We start from the raw sequence: 16,537 nt of genomic DNA on the forward strand, positions 1-16,537 counted from the left end.
ATCTTCTGTCTGTGTTTTACCTGTCTTTACAAATCAGCAGAACCTCCAAGCTCAGGGATATAAAGGTTACTCCTCAGCTTAGTCCCTATGACTTTTATGTACTTGCCACCCACCAAACACAGAGATCCAGTTTCGTACAGACTAATGTAAACAAGCCAACCAGGATTTGCTGTCTTACGATGACATTTCTGATTGCACAGAGCTTAAAAGTGTCTAGATGTCAGGGCTTGTTTTTCTTTGAAAAGCACAAGGCCTTTACTAGCTAAACAATGCCCTACATGGTTAAAACAACATACTGAACGTAATCTGGTTTCAACTCTTACACTTGTAGCCTACATTTTGCTGTCAAAGTTCATTCTATCATCCAATGATTGACCAACATGAGGTTCAGTGGAAGAACATATGTCAGGACTGAAGACCACAAAACTGGTAGGCTACTTGGAATTTGAATTTCTTGTAATAAGCATGCTATGTTGTTGCAATCTGTTTGATTAAGGCGGTCGTTTTTGCCTACGATTTGTCTGTGTTTGTCTTCAGTGGAATTATTCAGTGTTGCAGTAAACACAGTCACATCTTCATCAGAAATCTACCACACACACACACACACACACACACACACACACACACACACACACACACACACACACACACACACACACACACACACACACACACACACACACACACACACACACACACACACACACACACACTATTCCTCAAAATCAATATTAGCCAGAGGGTCAATTTAATAATTCTGCGTACAGCGATACTTAAATACTGAACAACAATGTGACACAATTTATTCCAATACTCTCATATGGTGGCCAATGCTGGCCTTGTCTTTGAGGTAATCAGTATCAGAAAATAGGAAGAGCTCTGGTTTTTCACAGACATAAATATTTCCACATTGCGGAGTGATTTGCTTTCCCTGACCCAAGCAGTGGGAGCTCAGCTTGTCTCAAAAACATATTTTCAGAGACGATGGCAGGTCTATTTATCAGCATCAAACTCCTACCGCTTCTATAGCTTCAGGCATGGTTCGCACACGTATGGCGTCGAAGGCACCATGTGATGAGAGAGAACTCCACTAATACGGATGCTTACTGTTTACATTGATGGGAGAGTGATGACCTTTTCTGTGCTGTATTCACAGTTGACTCATCTGTATGTGTTTGGATAGTTTTAATATTGTCACGATTTAATGATATATGTATTTATATATATATGCAAACTTTTATCTCAGGTTCTAGGAGTGATAAGTCACATTACCAAGTAAAATGTATGTATTTGTCGAATAGACTTATGTTTCTGTTTCTTGTCTAACGAACATACCGTCTTGTCTTAGCATCCCAACCATTGAACCTATCATGACCAGAGACACTCATTGCATATGAATATCTTAGGTCATAAAAACAAGAGCGGTGCTTGATCTGTCTATTTGAAGAACTGACAAACAAAATGTGTTAGCTCAGTTGGCTTGGTGTTGACACGTCAAGTCTTGACCTGTCTGAACAACATCTCTCAAAGTCGGTTCTTTATGACAATTCTGTAACACTTCACTACTTTTTATAAGCATGTACGTCTCAAATTTGTCATATACAGTATCTCTATAGCAAATTTTTCAAAATACTAAAAATGGCTGGTTCTTTACCAGTGTTCTTTTTTCATTCTTTCTCTCAGATAAGTGAGAATTATTTACAATGAAAACAGTCGTTTCTTGGAGAGTTTCTGAAAGCAGTCTGCCCCAAAGGTGTCCTGTTACTGTACCATTACTGTCAATCCACCTGACACATATTATCCTCACAGCTGTAATTACGGCTATATGGTAATATTAGGGTGGAGGTATTACTCTTCCGCAGGCCACAAGGGGGTGTATTGGCGATGCCCCTGTTATTGTGTGTGGGCTGAATCAGGGTCTTGTTCAGTCGGGGGGGGAACGATTTGACAAGGGGAGGTACTACCTGAACCTGACCAATAAGATTTGTTTTTATTTTTTCCGGTGCAACATATTTTGACACGGTTTGACTTACTGAACACATCCCTGGTGTGGGGGTGTAGAATAAGGGGTTCAGAGGGGGAATGCATGTCATTTCCTCCTTTTTTACTGTGAAGCGCACTGTGGTGCCCGGTCTAGTGCCAAGTGCCCTCACAACGCCTTAGAAAAGGAGCAGCTCCGTTATCATGATAGATGGTGGTGTAGTCTGTTGTGCTCAATGACAGTTATTTTACATTCCAGGATGGTTAGAATTAGATTGAAGAAGCAGAGGATTTCACAGGTCGACAGTGAAATGTTCTTCTAATTAAAATACTGTAGGAAGATGTGTTATTTTGTTGTTGTGACATTTAGAAGGTTGCTCCCTCCCTCCCTCCCCCACACACACCACACACACCACACACACCACACACACCACACACACCCCACACACTTACTGTAGCAAGAGTCCTCCTGGCGAGGATCATTTGGTACACAGAGTTGTTTTTGGCATGGAAAGTGTGTAGCAATACATCCTCTGTCGAGAGACAAGGATATTCTCCACAGTCCAACCAGCACAGGGAGGACCTTAACTTTGTTTACTGGAAAAACGTCTCTCCTTTCCACGGATCTGCTTGCTTCTTGAACGATTGAAGACTCGGGAAGACAAGGAAGACAAACAAATTAATTCTAAAAGCTTAAACAAGAGCAGGGTATTTTGTTTCATTTGAAAGCAGCGTATTGAAAGTATAGTGGAGTTATGAGCGTGATAGTCATTAAGTTTATTTTAATGTTCATTTATTTAATTGTTCAATAGATAAGTTGAGTGCTGTTATCACATCTATCCCCTAGTTCACCTCTGTAGAACACTTTAGTAATTTAACACAGGCAGATATCTGATCAAACTTTTAATTAGACTGATATCAGTAGAAAGGGTTTGAAAGGAGTGCTGACCTAAAATTACATTCACAATGTTTGTGTCCTGTAAAACTACAGAGAGAGCAGCTCATATCGTCTTGCAACCTTCTGTTTATATACAGTACCAGTTAAAAGCTTGGACAGACCTACTCATTCAAGAGTTTTTTACTATTTTCTACATTGTAGACTAATAGTGAAGATATCAAAACTATGAAATAACACATATGGAACCATGTAGTAACCAGAAAAGTGTTAAACAAATCAAAATATATTTTATACTTGAGAATCTTCAAAGTAGCCACCCTTTGCCTTGATGACAGCTTTGCACAGCCTTAGCATTCTCTCAACCAGCTTCATGAGGTAGTCACCTGCAATGCATTTCAATTAACAGGTGTGCCTTGTTAAAAGTTAACTTGTGGAATTTCTTTCCTTCTTAATGCATTTGAACCAATCAGTTGTATTGTGACAAGGTAGGGGTGGTATACAGAAGAAAGCCCTATTTGGTAAAAGACCAAGTCCATATATGGAAAGAACAGCTCAAATAAGCAAAGAGAAACGACAGTCCATCATTACTTTAAGACATGAAGGTCAGTCAATCTGGAACATTTCAGGGCCTTTTAAAGTTTCTTCAAGTGCAGTTGTAAAAACCATCAAGCGCTTTGATGAAACTGGCTCTCATGAGGACCGCCGCCACAGGAATGGAAGACCCAGATTTACCTCTGCTGCAGAGGATAAGTTCAAGAGAGTTACCGGCCTCAGAAATTGCAGCCCAAATAAATGCTTCAGAGAGTTCAACTAACGGACATCAACTGTTCAGGAGACTGTGTGAATTAGGCCTTCATGGTCGAATTGCTGCAAAGAAACCACTACTAAAGGACACCAATAATAAGAAGAGACTTGCTTGGGCAAAGAAACACAAGAAATGGACATTAGACCGGTGGAAATCTGTCCTTTGGTCTGATGAGTCCAAATTTGAGATTCTTGGTTCCAACCGCCGTATGTTTGTGAGACGCAGAGTAGATGAGCGGATGATCTCCGCATGTGTGTTTCTCACCGTGAAGCCTGGAGGAGGAGGTGTGATGGTGCTTTGCTGGTGACACAGTCAGGGATTTATTTAGAATTCAAGGCACACTTAACCAGCATGGCTACCACAGCATTATTTTTATTTATTTATTTAACCTTTATTTAACTAGGCTAGTCTGCAGCGATACGCCATCCCATCTGGTTTGCGCTTAGCAGGACTATCATTTGTTTTTAAACAGGACAATGACCCAACACACCTCCAGGCTGTGTAAGGGCTATTTGACCAAGAAGGAGAGTGATGGAGTGCTGCATCAGATGACCTGGCCTCCACAATCAACCGACGTCAACCCAATTGAGATGGTTTGAAATTAGTTGGACCGCAAAGTGAAGGAAAAGCAGCCAACAAGTGCTCAGCATATGTGGGAACTCCTTCAAGACTGTTGGAAAAGTATTCCAGGTGAAGCTGATTGAGAGAATGCTAAGATTGTGCGAAGCTGTCATCAAGGCAAAGGGTGGCTACATGATTCCATATGTGTTATTTCATAGTTTTGATGTCTTCACTATTATTCTACAATGTAGAAAAATTACAAATAAAGAATAACCCTTGAATGAGTAGCTGTGTCCAAACGTTTGACTGGTACAGTATTTCAATCTAATCTCTAGGTGAGGTGTGGGAATATAGTATTTCCTTATTTAGGTCTATGACATATACAGTATTTACTGGCAATTAAAGGAGTAAGGTTAAACCCTAGGATATGCATGTATGACTCGTAGGGTCCTGTGTTTTGGTTAATCATGTCACATGACTTGGATTTGAACCTTTACATTTTTTTACAGAAATGTTAAAAATAAAAACAATTATCCGAGGATGGTGCTGGACCATCTTATCTGGCGTAAAAAGAAAAAGGAGACAGTTTGATAAAATAAGCTTTAAATGAAAGGTTCAAATCCAGTTCATGTGACATGATTAACACACACGTGCCTTATACGAGGAATGGACCGACAGTAAAATCAGGTCTTATGACATCTATACATCGTACTAAGCTTAGGTGGTGTAGAGTGTACTAGGTGTTCTATGGCACTATAGGTGATGGTTGACAGGGAAATAATATATTATAGGTGAACACTGACAGAAGAAGCAATTTAGAGTATTTTTTTGTATTTTAAGGATAGTAGAAACAAATTATCTGTGAAGTATAGGCCTAGGTGTAAATTACCTGAAAGTCACATAAATAACACTTTACAAGATTTGTACACTTTCAAAGATAGTCCGCTCTCTCCCACTATTTCTTTTCAAACAACTTCTTACTGTAAATTACACCTTCCAATGCAGTTGTTTTATCTGACAGTTGAAACCAGTTTCACGACGGGTCATAAAAGCGGCAGTGAAAGTTGTAAATGGACCATGTCAGTCAGAGGAAATTAAACCTATGGCAGCATAGGCAGAGGGACAACAGCATAACTAGATGCGTCCCCAATGGCACCCTATTCCCTATATAGTGCACTACGTTTGACCAGGGCCCTATTCCCTATATAGTGCACTACTTTTGACCAGGGCCCTATTCCCTATATAGTGCACTACTTTTGACCAGGGCCCTATTCCCTATATAGTGCACTACTTTTGACCAGGGCCCTATTCCCTATATAGTGCACTACGTTTGACCAGGGCTCTATAAAGTGAATAGGGTGCCATTTGTGATGCATCCCTAGTCTGATCTAATTTTATTGGCTTGAAAATGAAAGGTAATTATTGTCCCAAAGCAACAGCATGGTGATAAAGGCATCAGAAACACTCATGGATCATTTAACATGCTCATAGGCTAGGCTGTTTTTGCTGTATCACTAAATCTTAGCGGCAAGGTAATATTTGGTTGTCAGTCCAATATAACGTTTCGGACTGAATGAATATGTTTCTTGGGCACTTGTTTATTGTGTTTGAGGAACAACAGTGTTTGGGGCAAGGATTCCCACTGTCATATGGACAGCAAACAATGCATTGTTTTCTTTATTGTATCTTTCTGTCAACATTCAAACGGATTTATAGTTCTACCTCATAATTTGATGGATTGTTTTTTCATGGAATTATTGCTTGGTTTAATGTGCCTGGGTCTTCACGTTTGGTGTTTGCTTGGTTTAATGTGCCTGGGTCTTCACGTTTGGTGTTTGCTTGGTTTAATGTGCCTGGGTCTTCACGTTTGGTGTTTGCTTGGTTTAATGTGCCTGGGTCTTCACGTTTGCTGTTTGCTTGGTTTAATGTGCCTGGGTCTTCACGTTTGGTGTTTGCTTGGTTTAATGTGCCTGGGTCTTCACGTTTGGTGTTTGCTTGGTTGATCACCCTTCGTCTCTGATTGGCCAGCCAAACTAGTGGAGGCTGGTGGAGAGAAATTGGGAGAAAAGGCTCATTTTAATGTCTAGAATGGAATTACACAAACACATGCAATTAAAAGTTCATAAATCATTAATAATGCTGCCTGTAACAATACAGGGCTATATTTGAATAGATGCAAACCAGTATCATGGTGAATGTTACCAGTGTACATACTGCCATCTCCTGGTGATTAATCATCCTTAGTAGGCTGTCTGACACTGGGTTGTCCAACATTGGATGTCCAATATTTTGTCACAGTAAAATAGGTTTTGTAGTAATTAGGTTTGTGATAGGTCCAGAGTTGAGTTGAGGGACATACAGTATACATGATTTGACTGTGTTGTGTCAGATTGTTTGTGAATAAGCATGTTGCCATGGGACTCTGTCTTATAATCTGATTCTACATTATGTGTTTCAGTTCCCAGATACCATTTTAATTCATTATTGACCATTTTGATTAAAGGGATACTTTGGGATTTTAGCAATGAGGCCCTTTATCTACTTCCCCAGTGTCAGATGAACTCGAGCATACCATTTTTATGTCTGTGTCCAGTATGAAGGAAACTACCTACTTCCTTCATACTGGACACAGAGATGTAAAAAATCTGATTCTACTTCCTGTGGTGTCATTGGTTTGCCTTCCTCAACCTTGTGTTGGCTTATTGTAAGAACAGCCAATAACTTTCTCACCTCTGATCAAGCTAACAACCAGAGCAGAGAAGCATTATTGGAACACCAACCATTGAGGTATATATGAACTGGAGACAGTGTCCAAGATGGATGCCCGTTGTTTTCAGGGCTAATCTACTCAAATTTGCATACGTTTCGTGGTAGCTGCCATCTTTCTACTGTATATACGGTTTTACTAGGATTACTACACATGCTTGCTAGCATTCAGTGTGCACAGGACAGACAGCAGTATCGTGCGAACATGCTGCGGGGAACTCTGCCAGCACGTGAACAGCTAAATAAACCAACCAGCACTTCCTATCATGACGTTAGAGCATGAATATAAAATGTTAATATCTTCGGCTGTGAGTGATGGAAAAATAATCGGCCTCAGCAACAATTATTTGAATAATTCAATGATGTTCTTTCTGGGACAGATTTCAGTCAAACTGCAATACCGAAGCTGTCCACTGGGCACAGTCGAAATGGTGCTTCCAGACCGCAATCCTGGGGCCTTGGCACCAACTAGTGGTCAAAAGAGGTTACAGCAGTGCCAACTGCTTGACAGGTTTTGGCCCTTCTTGGTATTATTTTATTTATTTACAATGACGGCCTACACCAGCCAAACCCGGATGACGATGGGCCAATTATGCGCCGCCCTATGAGACTCCCAATCACAGCCGGATGTGATACAGCCTGGAATCGAACCAGGGACTGCACTGAGATGCAGTGCCTTACACTGCTGTGCCACACGGGAGCCCTAGTTGGGGAGAGGCTATAACGACACTGCTGACCTGCAAAATGCCTAACCAAAACCGTAAATGGACCCTTACCTTAACCAAACCCTTGACCCTAACCTAATTTTCACCAACTCTGAAATTAAGTATTGGTTTGCAGTTCAGGAGTGTCTGTATAGCCTTTTCCTATCATTTGACCCAAATAGTTTACAAGATTACAAGGGCTCATATTTCGCTGTAGTTTTAAAGTCCACAGACACAGGCAGGCTCGAGGCGTGTGCAAAAGGTCAAATGTATATTGTAATTCTTCCTTTACTGGTCCATTGTTGGCTTTTCTGTTTGGCAATAGTTGACCTCAATAAGCTCCAAAGGGCAAGGAAGGTGAGCTTTGTAGCAGAAAGCTCAGGAGGTTTGTAGGAAAAATATGTCAGGAAGTGAGCTGGCAACCGGAGGGTTGTTGGTATCAAATCCTAGATGCCATTGCCTACCGTTGTGCCCTTGAGCAAGGCACTTAACCCCACACAACAACAGCTCCCCGGGCACCCAGTGTGGCAGCCCCCCGCACCACTCCAAAACCTCTATATGTATGTGTATGTCCTGTATGTGTGTCTTTCAGAGGGGTTGGGTTAAATGTGTAAGTCAAATTTCAGTTGGACCTTGTGTGCAATTGACCAATAATGTGATCTAATCTTAATTGTGAGTAAGGATGCCAGACATACAATTCAGAGGGGGTTTTCATACTGTGGTCTAAGTGCCTGGCCTTTTATTCAAGGTCACGGAAAACATTTGTCATGGGCCGTCCATGCAGACAATGTCTTTTATAGTACTGTATTGTATTGTATTACATTGTTTGTCCTATATCCACATGTATTTTCCTATCTACCTTTGAGAAAAATATTTGATGCCATGATATTTATTTAGATAATTATTAACTGCCGTGTATTGCTGCAGTGACTTCACTACGCTACAGTATGTAGTACTGTGCTTTTAGTACAATGTGTCCCTGTTATTATCACAGTTATTTTGGTTGGTGTTTATATGTCTGTGGCCTACACTGAGCACAGTAGTGATGGCAACAGAATTACCATGAGTGATGATTCATTCAAATACTGCGTCATCGTGCTGCAGCTTATGGAGCGATTACAGTAGAAGAAAAAAATACGATTTGTCACATCGGTCACGATACTTGACCCACATACATACCCCACCCCATCTATCTCTGTCACCCCATACAAAGACAAAATCACATTTGACTGACCAAAGTGCGTCGATCTGCGATCTCTTGGCAGAGAACAGTGTGTTTTGCACTGACAGACTGACAGAAAACCCAACACTCCACCTTCATTACACTCCATCGCTCTGATACTTTTACAAAGGGGCCCAGGTGTATAGTTTACGGATGTTGTGCTTGAGGTCATTCAATTACCAAGGAAATTAGAGCTATGACATGGAATGAAAATACCAGATATCTTTATTTTACAGATTTTGACGGGTATTTTTTATCATGTTACTTACTAGATTGACGCATCGGTATATCAATCGACTGTTTGTTTTTTTGTTTAAACAATATCTGTTGATGAAATTTTTAAAGGAACTCAGTCCGGCTTTAAACTGACTCTTGAAAGTTGTAATAGTAGAATGCACAAGGTGCAATTTCTAAATCGGGTAGTGCATCTTCAGTTCCTCTTGTCATGTTTGTCATTGCATACGTTAGAGAGTGTAATGAACATGAGGGGAGACAAGCTGGTTTCAAGCGCAGGGTGCAGCAGGTGTTTATTGCAAAGGACCACAGGAGGAGGCAGGTAGCTGGGTCCAGGGGCAGGCAGAAGGTCATACACAGGGGGTCCAAAAAAGGCAACAGTACAGGCAGGGAAAAGGCTGGTAACGTAGTCCGGGAGATCAGGCAATAGGTTGATAACAGGAAATCCGATAGGCTAAAGTACAGGCAGGGAATAGCCAAAATGCGCCGTTAGTGAGGCAGGAAAAAATATCATAGACGGGAGGCTTAAATTACAGAAAAACCAGCGCCCCGAAATAAGTGTGTCACAAAACAAACCATACCTCACAGTGATGGGGTGCAAAGAACTGAACTAAGTGAAAAAGTTTGGGAGCCCTTGTGTTAAACCTACCCTTTGAAATGACTTCGAAAGCAACAGTGAATCTATGAAGTGGAGATTTCTCAACAATCCTTCTCACTGTAGCACATTGATAATAGTCAGTGGCAAAAATCAAGCTAAGCAGCGCTGGGCTTGGTTAAAAGCCCTGGATGTTTTTAAAAACATTTTTTTATTTCACCTTTATTTAACCAGGTAGGCTAGTTGAGAACAAGTTCTCATTTGCAACTGCGACCTGGCCAAGATAAAGCAAAGCAGTGCGACACAAACAACAACACAGAGTTACACATGGAATAAACAAACATTCAGTCAAATACACAATAGAGAAAAAAAAGTATATATACAGTGTATGCAAATGAGGCAAGATAAGGGAGGTAACGCAATAAATAGGGCATAGTGGCGAAATAATTACAATTTAGCAATTAAACACTGGAGTGATAGATGTGCAGAAGATTAATGTGCAAGTAGAGATACTGGGGTGCAGAGAAGCAAAAAAATAAACAACAGTATGGGGATGATGTAGTTGGCTGGGCTGCTCTGACAGTTGGTGCTTAAAGTTAGTGAGGGAGATATGGGTCTCCAGCTTCAGTGATTTTTTCAATTCGTTCCAGTCATTGGCAGCAGAGAACTGGAAGGAAAGGCAGCCAAAGGAGGAATTGGCTTTGGGGGTGACCAGTGAAATATACCTGCTGGAGCACGTGCTATGGGTGGGTGCTGCTATGGTGACCAGTGAGCTGAGATAAGGCAGGGCTTTACCTAGCATTGACTTATAGATGACCTGGAGCCAGTGGGTTTGGCGACGAATATGAAGCGAGGGCCAGCCAACGAGAGCATACAGGTCACAGTGGTGGGTAGTATATTGGGCTTTGGTGACAGAGCGGATGGCACTGTGATAGACCTCATCCAATTTGCTGAGTAGAGTGTTGGAGGCTATTTTGTAAATGACATCGCCAAAGTCAAGCATCGGTAGGATAGTCAGTTTTACGAGGGTATGTTTGGCAGCATGAGTGAAGGATGCTTTGTTGCGAAATAGGAAGCTGATTCTAGATTTAATTTTGGATTGGAGATGCTTAATGTGAGTCTGGAAGGAGAGTTTACAGTCTAACCAGACACCTAGGTATTTGTAGTTGTCCACATATTCTAAGTCAGAACCGTCCAGAGTAGTGATGCTGGATGGGCGGGCAGGTGCAGGCAGTGACCGGTTGAAGAGCATGCATTTAGTTTTACTTGCATTTAAGAGCAGTTGGAGGCCACGGAAGTAGAGTTGTATGGCATTGAAGCTCGTCTGGAGGTTAGTTAACACAGTGTCCAACGAAGGGCCAGAAGTATACAGAATGGTGTCGTCTGCGTAGAGGTGGATCAGAGAATCACCAGCAGCAAGAGCGACATCATTGATGTATACAGAGAAAAGAGCCGGCCCAAGAATTGAACCCTGTACCCCCATAGAGACTGTTCTCTATCTGAGAAGTAGTTGGTGAACCAGGCAAGGCAGTCCTTTGAGAAACCAAGGCTGTTGAGTCTGCAGATAAGAATGTGGTGATTGACAGTGAGACCAAAGGGATAGCTGTAGAAAGATCACCTCTCTAGTAGGAGGTAATGCCCAGCCTATAGTTTTATTTTCTTATAGTGGATATTACATTGAAGATCTGACGTTGTTTCAAAGGTACAAATTCTACAGATTTTGTTTGTTGATGTTGAAAATTGGTTACCATGGTGACACAATCCTGCGGTGGAAATTTCACCCTCGAAACAACAGTTTAATGGTGATTACATTTTTTCAAATCCAATGTATTTTCCACGTAGATTCCATGTCACAAGAAGTTGACAAATTACGTTGAAACAACAAATTACTGAGTGTGCTATCAAGGTAAACAGCTGGCATGTTGGTTTACGGTTGTGGTTCGCCAAAAAGGACTTGTTTTGAAAGTTGGATCATCCTTTGAAGTCTACTTACACTATGATTTTGAACATTCAAAGCAACTGGGAAAGTTGGGGGGAATCCTAGACATGTCTTTTTTCCTTTTATACATTACCAGTGTGAACTCCACAGGGTCCGGCTGTGTCAATACCCTTGGGGAAACATCCTTGGGGAAACATCCTTGGGGAAACATCCTTGGGGAAACATCCTTGGGGAAACACCCTTGGGGAAACATCCTTGGGGAAACACCCTTGGGGAAACACCCTTGGGGAAACACCCTTGGGGAAACATCCTTGGGGAAACATCCTTGGGGAAACATCCTTGGGGAAACACCCTTGGGGAAACACCCTTGGGGAAACACCCTTGCATAATTCATTATTCCCTGTGAGGGAGAGGATCAGTAGATTTTGCTAAGTGCAGATACCACAATCGATGTGTAACCTAAACTATCAGTTTTTCTCAGAGATGAAGCTAGAACACTTCTTGATCTCTAAGCCTACTCTTGCTTGGCAGTAGTTGTTTGGTCTATGGTTGAACACCACTAGGCCTATGTATCTAGTAGAAAGAGGAGGAAGGGAAGCGCTACTAAGGTACACAAAAATACATTTTGGTAGACAGAAGGTGCTCTTTGGTAAAAGGGGTGAATTGGTCATCAAAAAGAAAGGAGGACCAAGGCACTCTTCATATAATTAATTAAAATGCCTTTATTTGTATGACGTGAACATCCTTTCTTTTTGATGACCTATGTATTTGTTCGATAAGCAAGGCCAAGCAATTGGCTATATTCCACAAAACGAACACTGAGTGGGCTGACTTTCTCCATAGATCCTAGAGCGAGCACGGAATTAAATATGGTGCAAAATTGATGTTTAGTGGATTTAATTAACTGGGCTTTGTACTCGCCCCTCAAGTGAGCTCAAGAGAGGAGCGACAGCAGTAAATCTATCCAACAGTGCTAACTAGAGAACTCCTTATTTTCTCTGGATTTCTCTAAATTGAAATATTCATGGAACTCTGGTGCAAGGTGAGGCACTGATGTAATAAACATTGAGGTGTGAGCCGACAGAATAGAAATAGAAAAACTAGAACATCAATGGTCGTGGTCTGAGGGGTTTTTCCCCTCTTCTAGTACTTATATTTCTATGGTTGATAACTCTACCAGCAGTGGTGGAAAAAGTACCCAATTGTCATACTTGAGTAAAAGTAAAGATACCTTAATAGAAAATGACTCAAATAAAAGTGAAAATCACCCAGTAAAATACTACTTGACTAAAAATCTAAAATATTTGGTTTTAAATATACTTTCAAAAGTAAAAGTACAAATCATTTCTAATTAATTATATTAAGCAAACCAGACCCCACAATTTGTTATTATTATATTTATTTATTTACGGATAGCCAGGGGCACACTCCAACACTCAGACATCAGTTACAAATGAAGCATTTGTGTTTAGTGAGTCCGGCAGATCAGAGGCAGTAGAGATGACCAGGGATGTTCTCTTGATTAGTGTGTGAATTGGACCATTTTCCTGTTTTGCTAAGCATTAAAAATGCAACGAGTACTTTTGGGTGTCAGGAAAAATTTATGGAATAAAAAGTGTATTATTTTCTTTAGGAATGTAGTGAAGTAAAAGTAAAAGTAGTCAAAAATATAAATAGTAAAGTAAAGTACAGATACCCCAAAAAACGACTTAAGTAGTACTTTAAAGTATTTGTACTAAAATACATTACACCAATGCCCACTAGAAGGAAAGGAAAAGGCATTAAATGACAGCTCCATGGGCCTTCAATTGGACTTGATTGGAACAGTCAGTCATATGATAGATCATGATGACGAGCGTTGTTTAAATTGGCAACAAGGGCGCAGAACCAGAAGCTGCAATAGAGAGTTACATAAGAAACATGTAAAATTCCATTATTTCTTTAAAACAACTGTAGCATAATATCTTATTCAGGCCTCTGCATTGGCGCAGCCAGTCACCCGGGCAACCCTTGCTATATGAACAGAACAAGGAGAGTGATCATGAATTACTTATGCGACCTGGCAGAAATACATCAGGGATGTTGTTGGGGTGTTTGTATGGAGATAGAAAAAGCAGAGTCGTACAAATATAATTTACACTAACTGCATCAGTCTTTGTATGCAGGTTACATGACTTATCTAGTTCACAACATAACAGGAGTCTAGCCACAGGTCATTATGTGCAAATGTGCCCATTCTATATTTTTATGAACCTACTTTCTTACCTTCTTATGAACCCATTCTATGTTCTTCCTTATGAACCCATTCTATCTCCTTATGGACCCATTCTATCGTATTCTTTATGAACCCATCCTATGTTCTTCTTTATGAACCCATTATATCTCCTTATGAGCCCATTCTATCTCCTTATGAACCCATTCTGTCTCCTTATGAACCCATTCTATCTACTTATGAACCCAGTCTATCTTCTTATGAACCCATTCTATCTTCTTATGAACCCATTTTATCTACTTATGAACCCATTCTGTCTCCTTATGAACCCATTATATCTCCTTATGAACCCATTATATCTCCTTATGAACCCATTCTATCTTCTTATGAACCCATTATATCTCCTTATGAACCCATTATATCTCCTTATGAACCCATTATATCTCCTTATGAACCCATTCTATCATCTTTTGAACCCAGTCTATCTTCTTATGAACCCAGTCTATCATCTTTTGAACCCATTCTATCTTCTTATGAACTCATTCTATCTTCTTCCTTATGAACCCATTCTATCTTCTTATGAACCCATTCTATCATCTTTTGAACCCAGTCTATCTTCTTATGAACCCATTCTATCTTCTTATGAACCCAGTCTATCATCTTTTGAACCCAGTCTATCTTCTTATGAACCCATTATATCTCCTTATGAACCCATTATATCTCCTTATGAACCCATTCTATCTTCTTATGAACCCATTCTATCTTCTTATGAACTCATTCTATCTTCTTCCTTATGAACCCATTCTATCTTCTTATGAACCCAGTCTATCATCTTATGAACCCATTCTATCTTCTTATGAACCCAGTCTATCATCTTATGAACCCATTCTATCTTCTTATGAACCCATTCTATCTTCTTATGAACTCATTCTATCTTCTTCCTTATGAACCCATTCTATCTTCTTATGAACCCCTTCTATCATCTTTTGAACCCATTCTATCTTCTTATGAACTCATTCTATCTTCTTCCTTATGAACCCATTCTATCTTCTTATGAACCCAGTCTATCATCTTTTGAACCCAGTCTATCTTCTTATGAACCCATTATATCTCCTTATGAACCCATTATATCTCCTTATGAACCCATTATATCTCCTTATGAACCCCTTCTATCATCTTTTGAACCCATTATATCTCCTTATGAACCCATTATATCTCCTTATGAACCCCTTCTATCATCTTTTGAACCCATTATATCTTCTTATGAACTCATTCTATCTTCTTCCTTATGAACCCATTCTATCTTCTTATGAACCCAGTCTATCATCTTTTGAACCCAGTCTATCTTCTTATGAACCCATTATATCTCCTTATGAACCCATTATATCTCCTTATGAACCCATTATATCTCCTTATGAACCCATTATATCTCCTTATGAACCCCTTCTATCATCTTTTGAACCCATTATATCTCCTTATGAACCCATTGTATCTCCTTATGAACCCCTTCTATCATCTTTTGAACCCATTCTATCTTCTTATGAACCCATTCTATCTTCTTATGAACCCATTCTATCTTCTTATGAACTCATTCTATCTTCTTCCTTATGAACCCATTCTATCATCTTATGAACCCATTCTATCATCTTTTGAACCCATTCTATCTTCTTATGAACCCATTCTATCTTCTTATGAACCCATTCTATCATTTTTTGAACCCATTCTATCTTCTTATGAACCCATTCTATCTTCTTATGAACCCATTCTATCTTCTTATGAACTCATTCTATCTTCTTCCTTATGAACCCATTCTATCTTCTTATGAACCCAGTCTATCATCTTTTGAACCCAGTCTATCTTCTTATGAACCCATTCTATCATCTTATGAACCCATTCTATCATCTTTTGAACCCATTCTATCTTCTTATGAACCCATTCTATCTTCTTATGAACCCATTCTATCTTCTCATGAACTCATTCTATCTTCTTCCTTATGGACCCAGTCTATCTTCTTATGAACCCATTCTATCATCTTTTGAACCCAGTCTATCTTCTTATGAACCCATTCTATCATCTTTTGAACCCAGTCTATTCTCTTATGAACCCATTCTATCTTCTTATGAACCCATTCTATCATCTTTTGAGCCCATTCTATCATCTTTTGAACCCATTATATCTCCTTATGAACCCATTCTATCTTCTTATGAACCCATTCTATCTTCTTATGAACTCATTCTATCTTCTTATGAACCCATCTTTGTGTCCAGGAATAGATTCAATAGTTTAAGTTTGAATTGAAATAAGAGGAAGCCGAAGAGAGGCCAGATTTAAAAATTGGAGTAAAATTTGAGTAATAGGAATTCCGTGAAATTCCTCACCGTTTATATGGAATTATGTTTATTCTAACTCTGTCTATTCTATTCTTAACTCGGGTGTAATGTATAGACCACTCTGCCAAAAATGTTAGGAATTTCAGGATTACATGAAATTCAATTATATTCCATTAAATTGTCAAGTTTTTATTGATTTATTGACAGTAGGTTAGTCTTTTATTATTATTGGCCAATTATAAATACAAGAAAGTATGGACTGTTATACAATCCTTGTCTTGTAGCCTACAT

At 39.8% G+C, this 16,537-nt stretch overlaps 1 protein-coding gene across 9 annotated transcripts in view; it reads left to right on the top strand.

The window, feature by feature from the left end:
* The first annotated feature begins 350 nt into the window (after positions 1 to 350).
* Positions 351 to 16,537, top strand: part of LOC120027597 (lethal(3)malignant brain tumor-like protein 4) — a 143,127-nt gene continuing 126,940 nt past the window's right edge. For 4 of the 9 annotated variants that reach the window (XM_038972581.1, XM_038972582.1, XM_038972583.1 and 1 more), the window contains exon 1: positions 377 to 429. In XM_038972581.1, the coding sequence (XP_038828509.1) occupies positions 403 to 429 (27 nt within the window). In that variant the 5' untranslated portion in view covers positions 377 to 402. Of the gene's footprint in view, positions 430 to 16,537 lie in introns of all 9 variants that reach the window. The other 5 variants (XM_038972586.1, XM_038972590.1, XM_038972591.1 and 2 more) reach the window with 2 other exon arrangements.

The sequence above is a fragment of the Salvelinus namaycush genome, chromosome 33 (genome assembly GCF_016432855.1).
Source record: "Salvelinus namaycush isolate Seneca chromosome 33, SaNama_1.0, whole genome shotgun sequence".
NCBI classification, from domain to species: domain Eukaryota; kingdom Metazoa; phylum Chordata; class Actinopteri; order Salmoniformes; family Salmonidae; genus Salvelinus; species Salvelinus namaycush.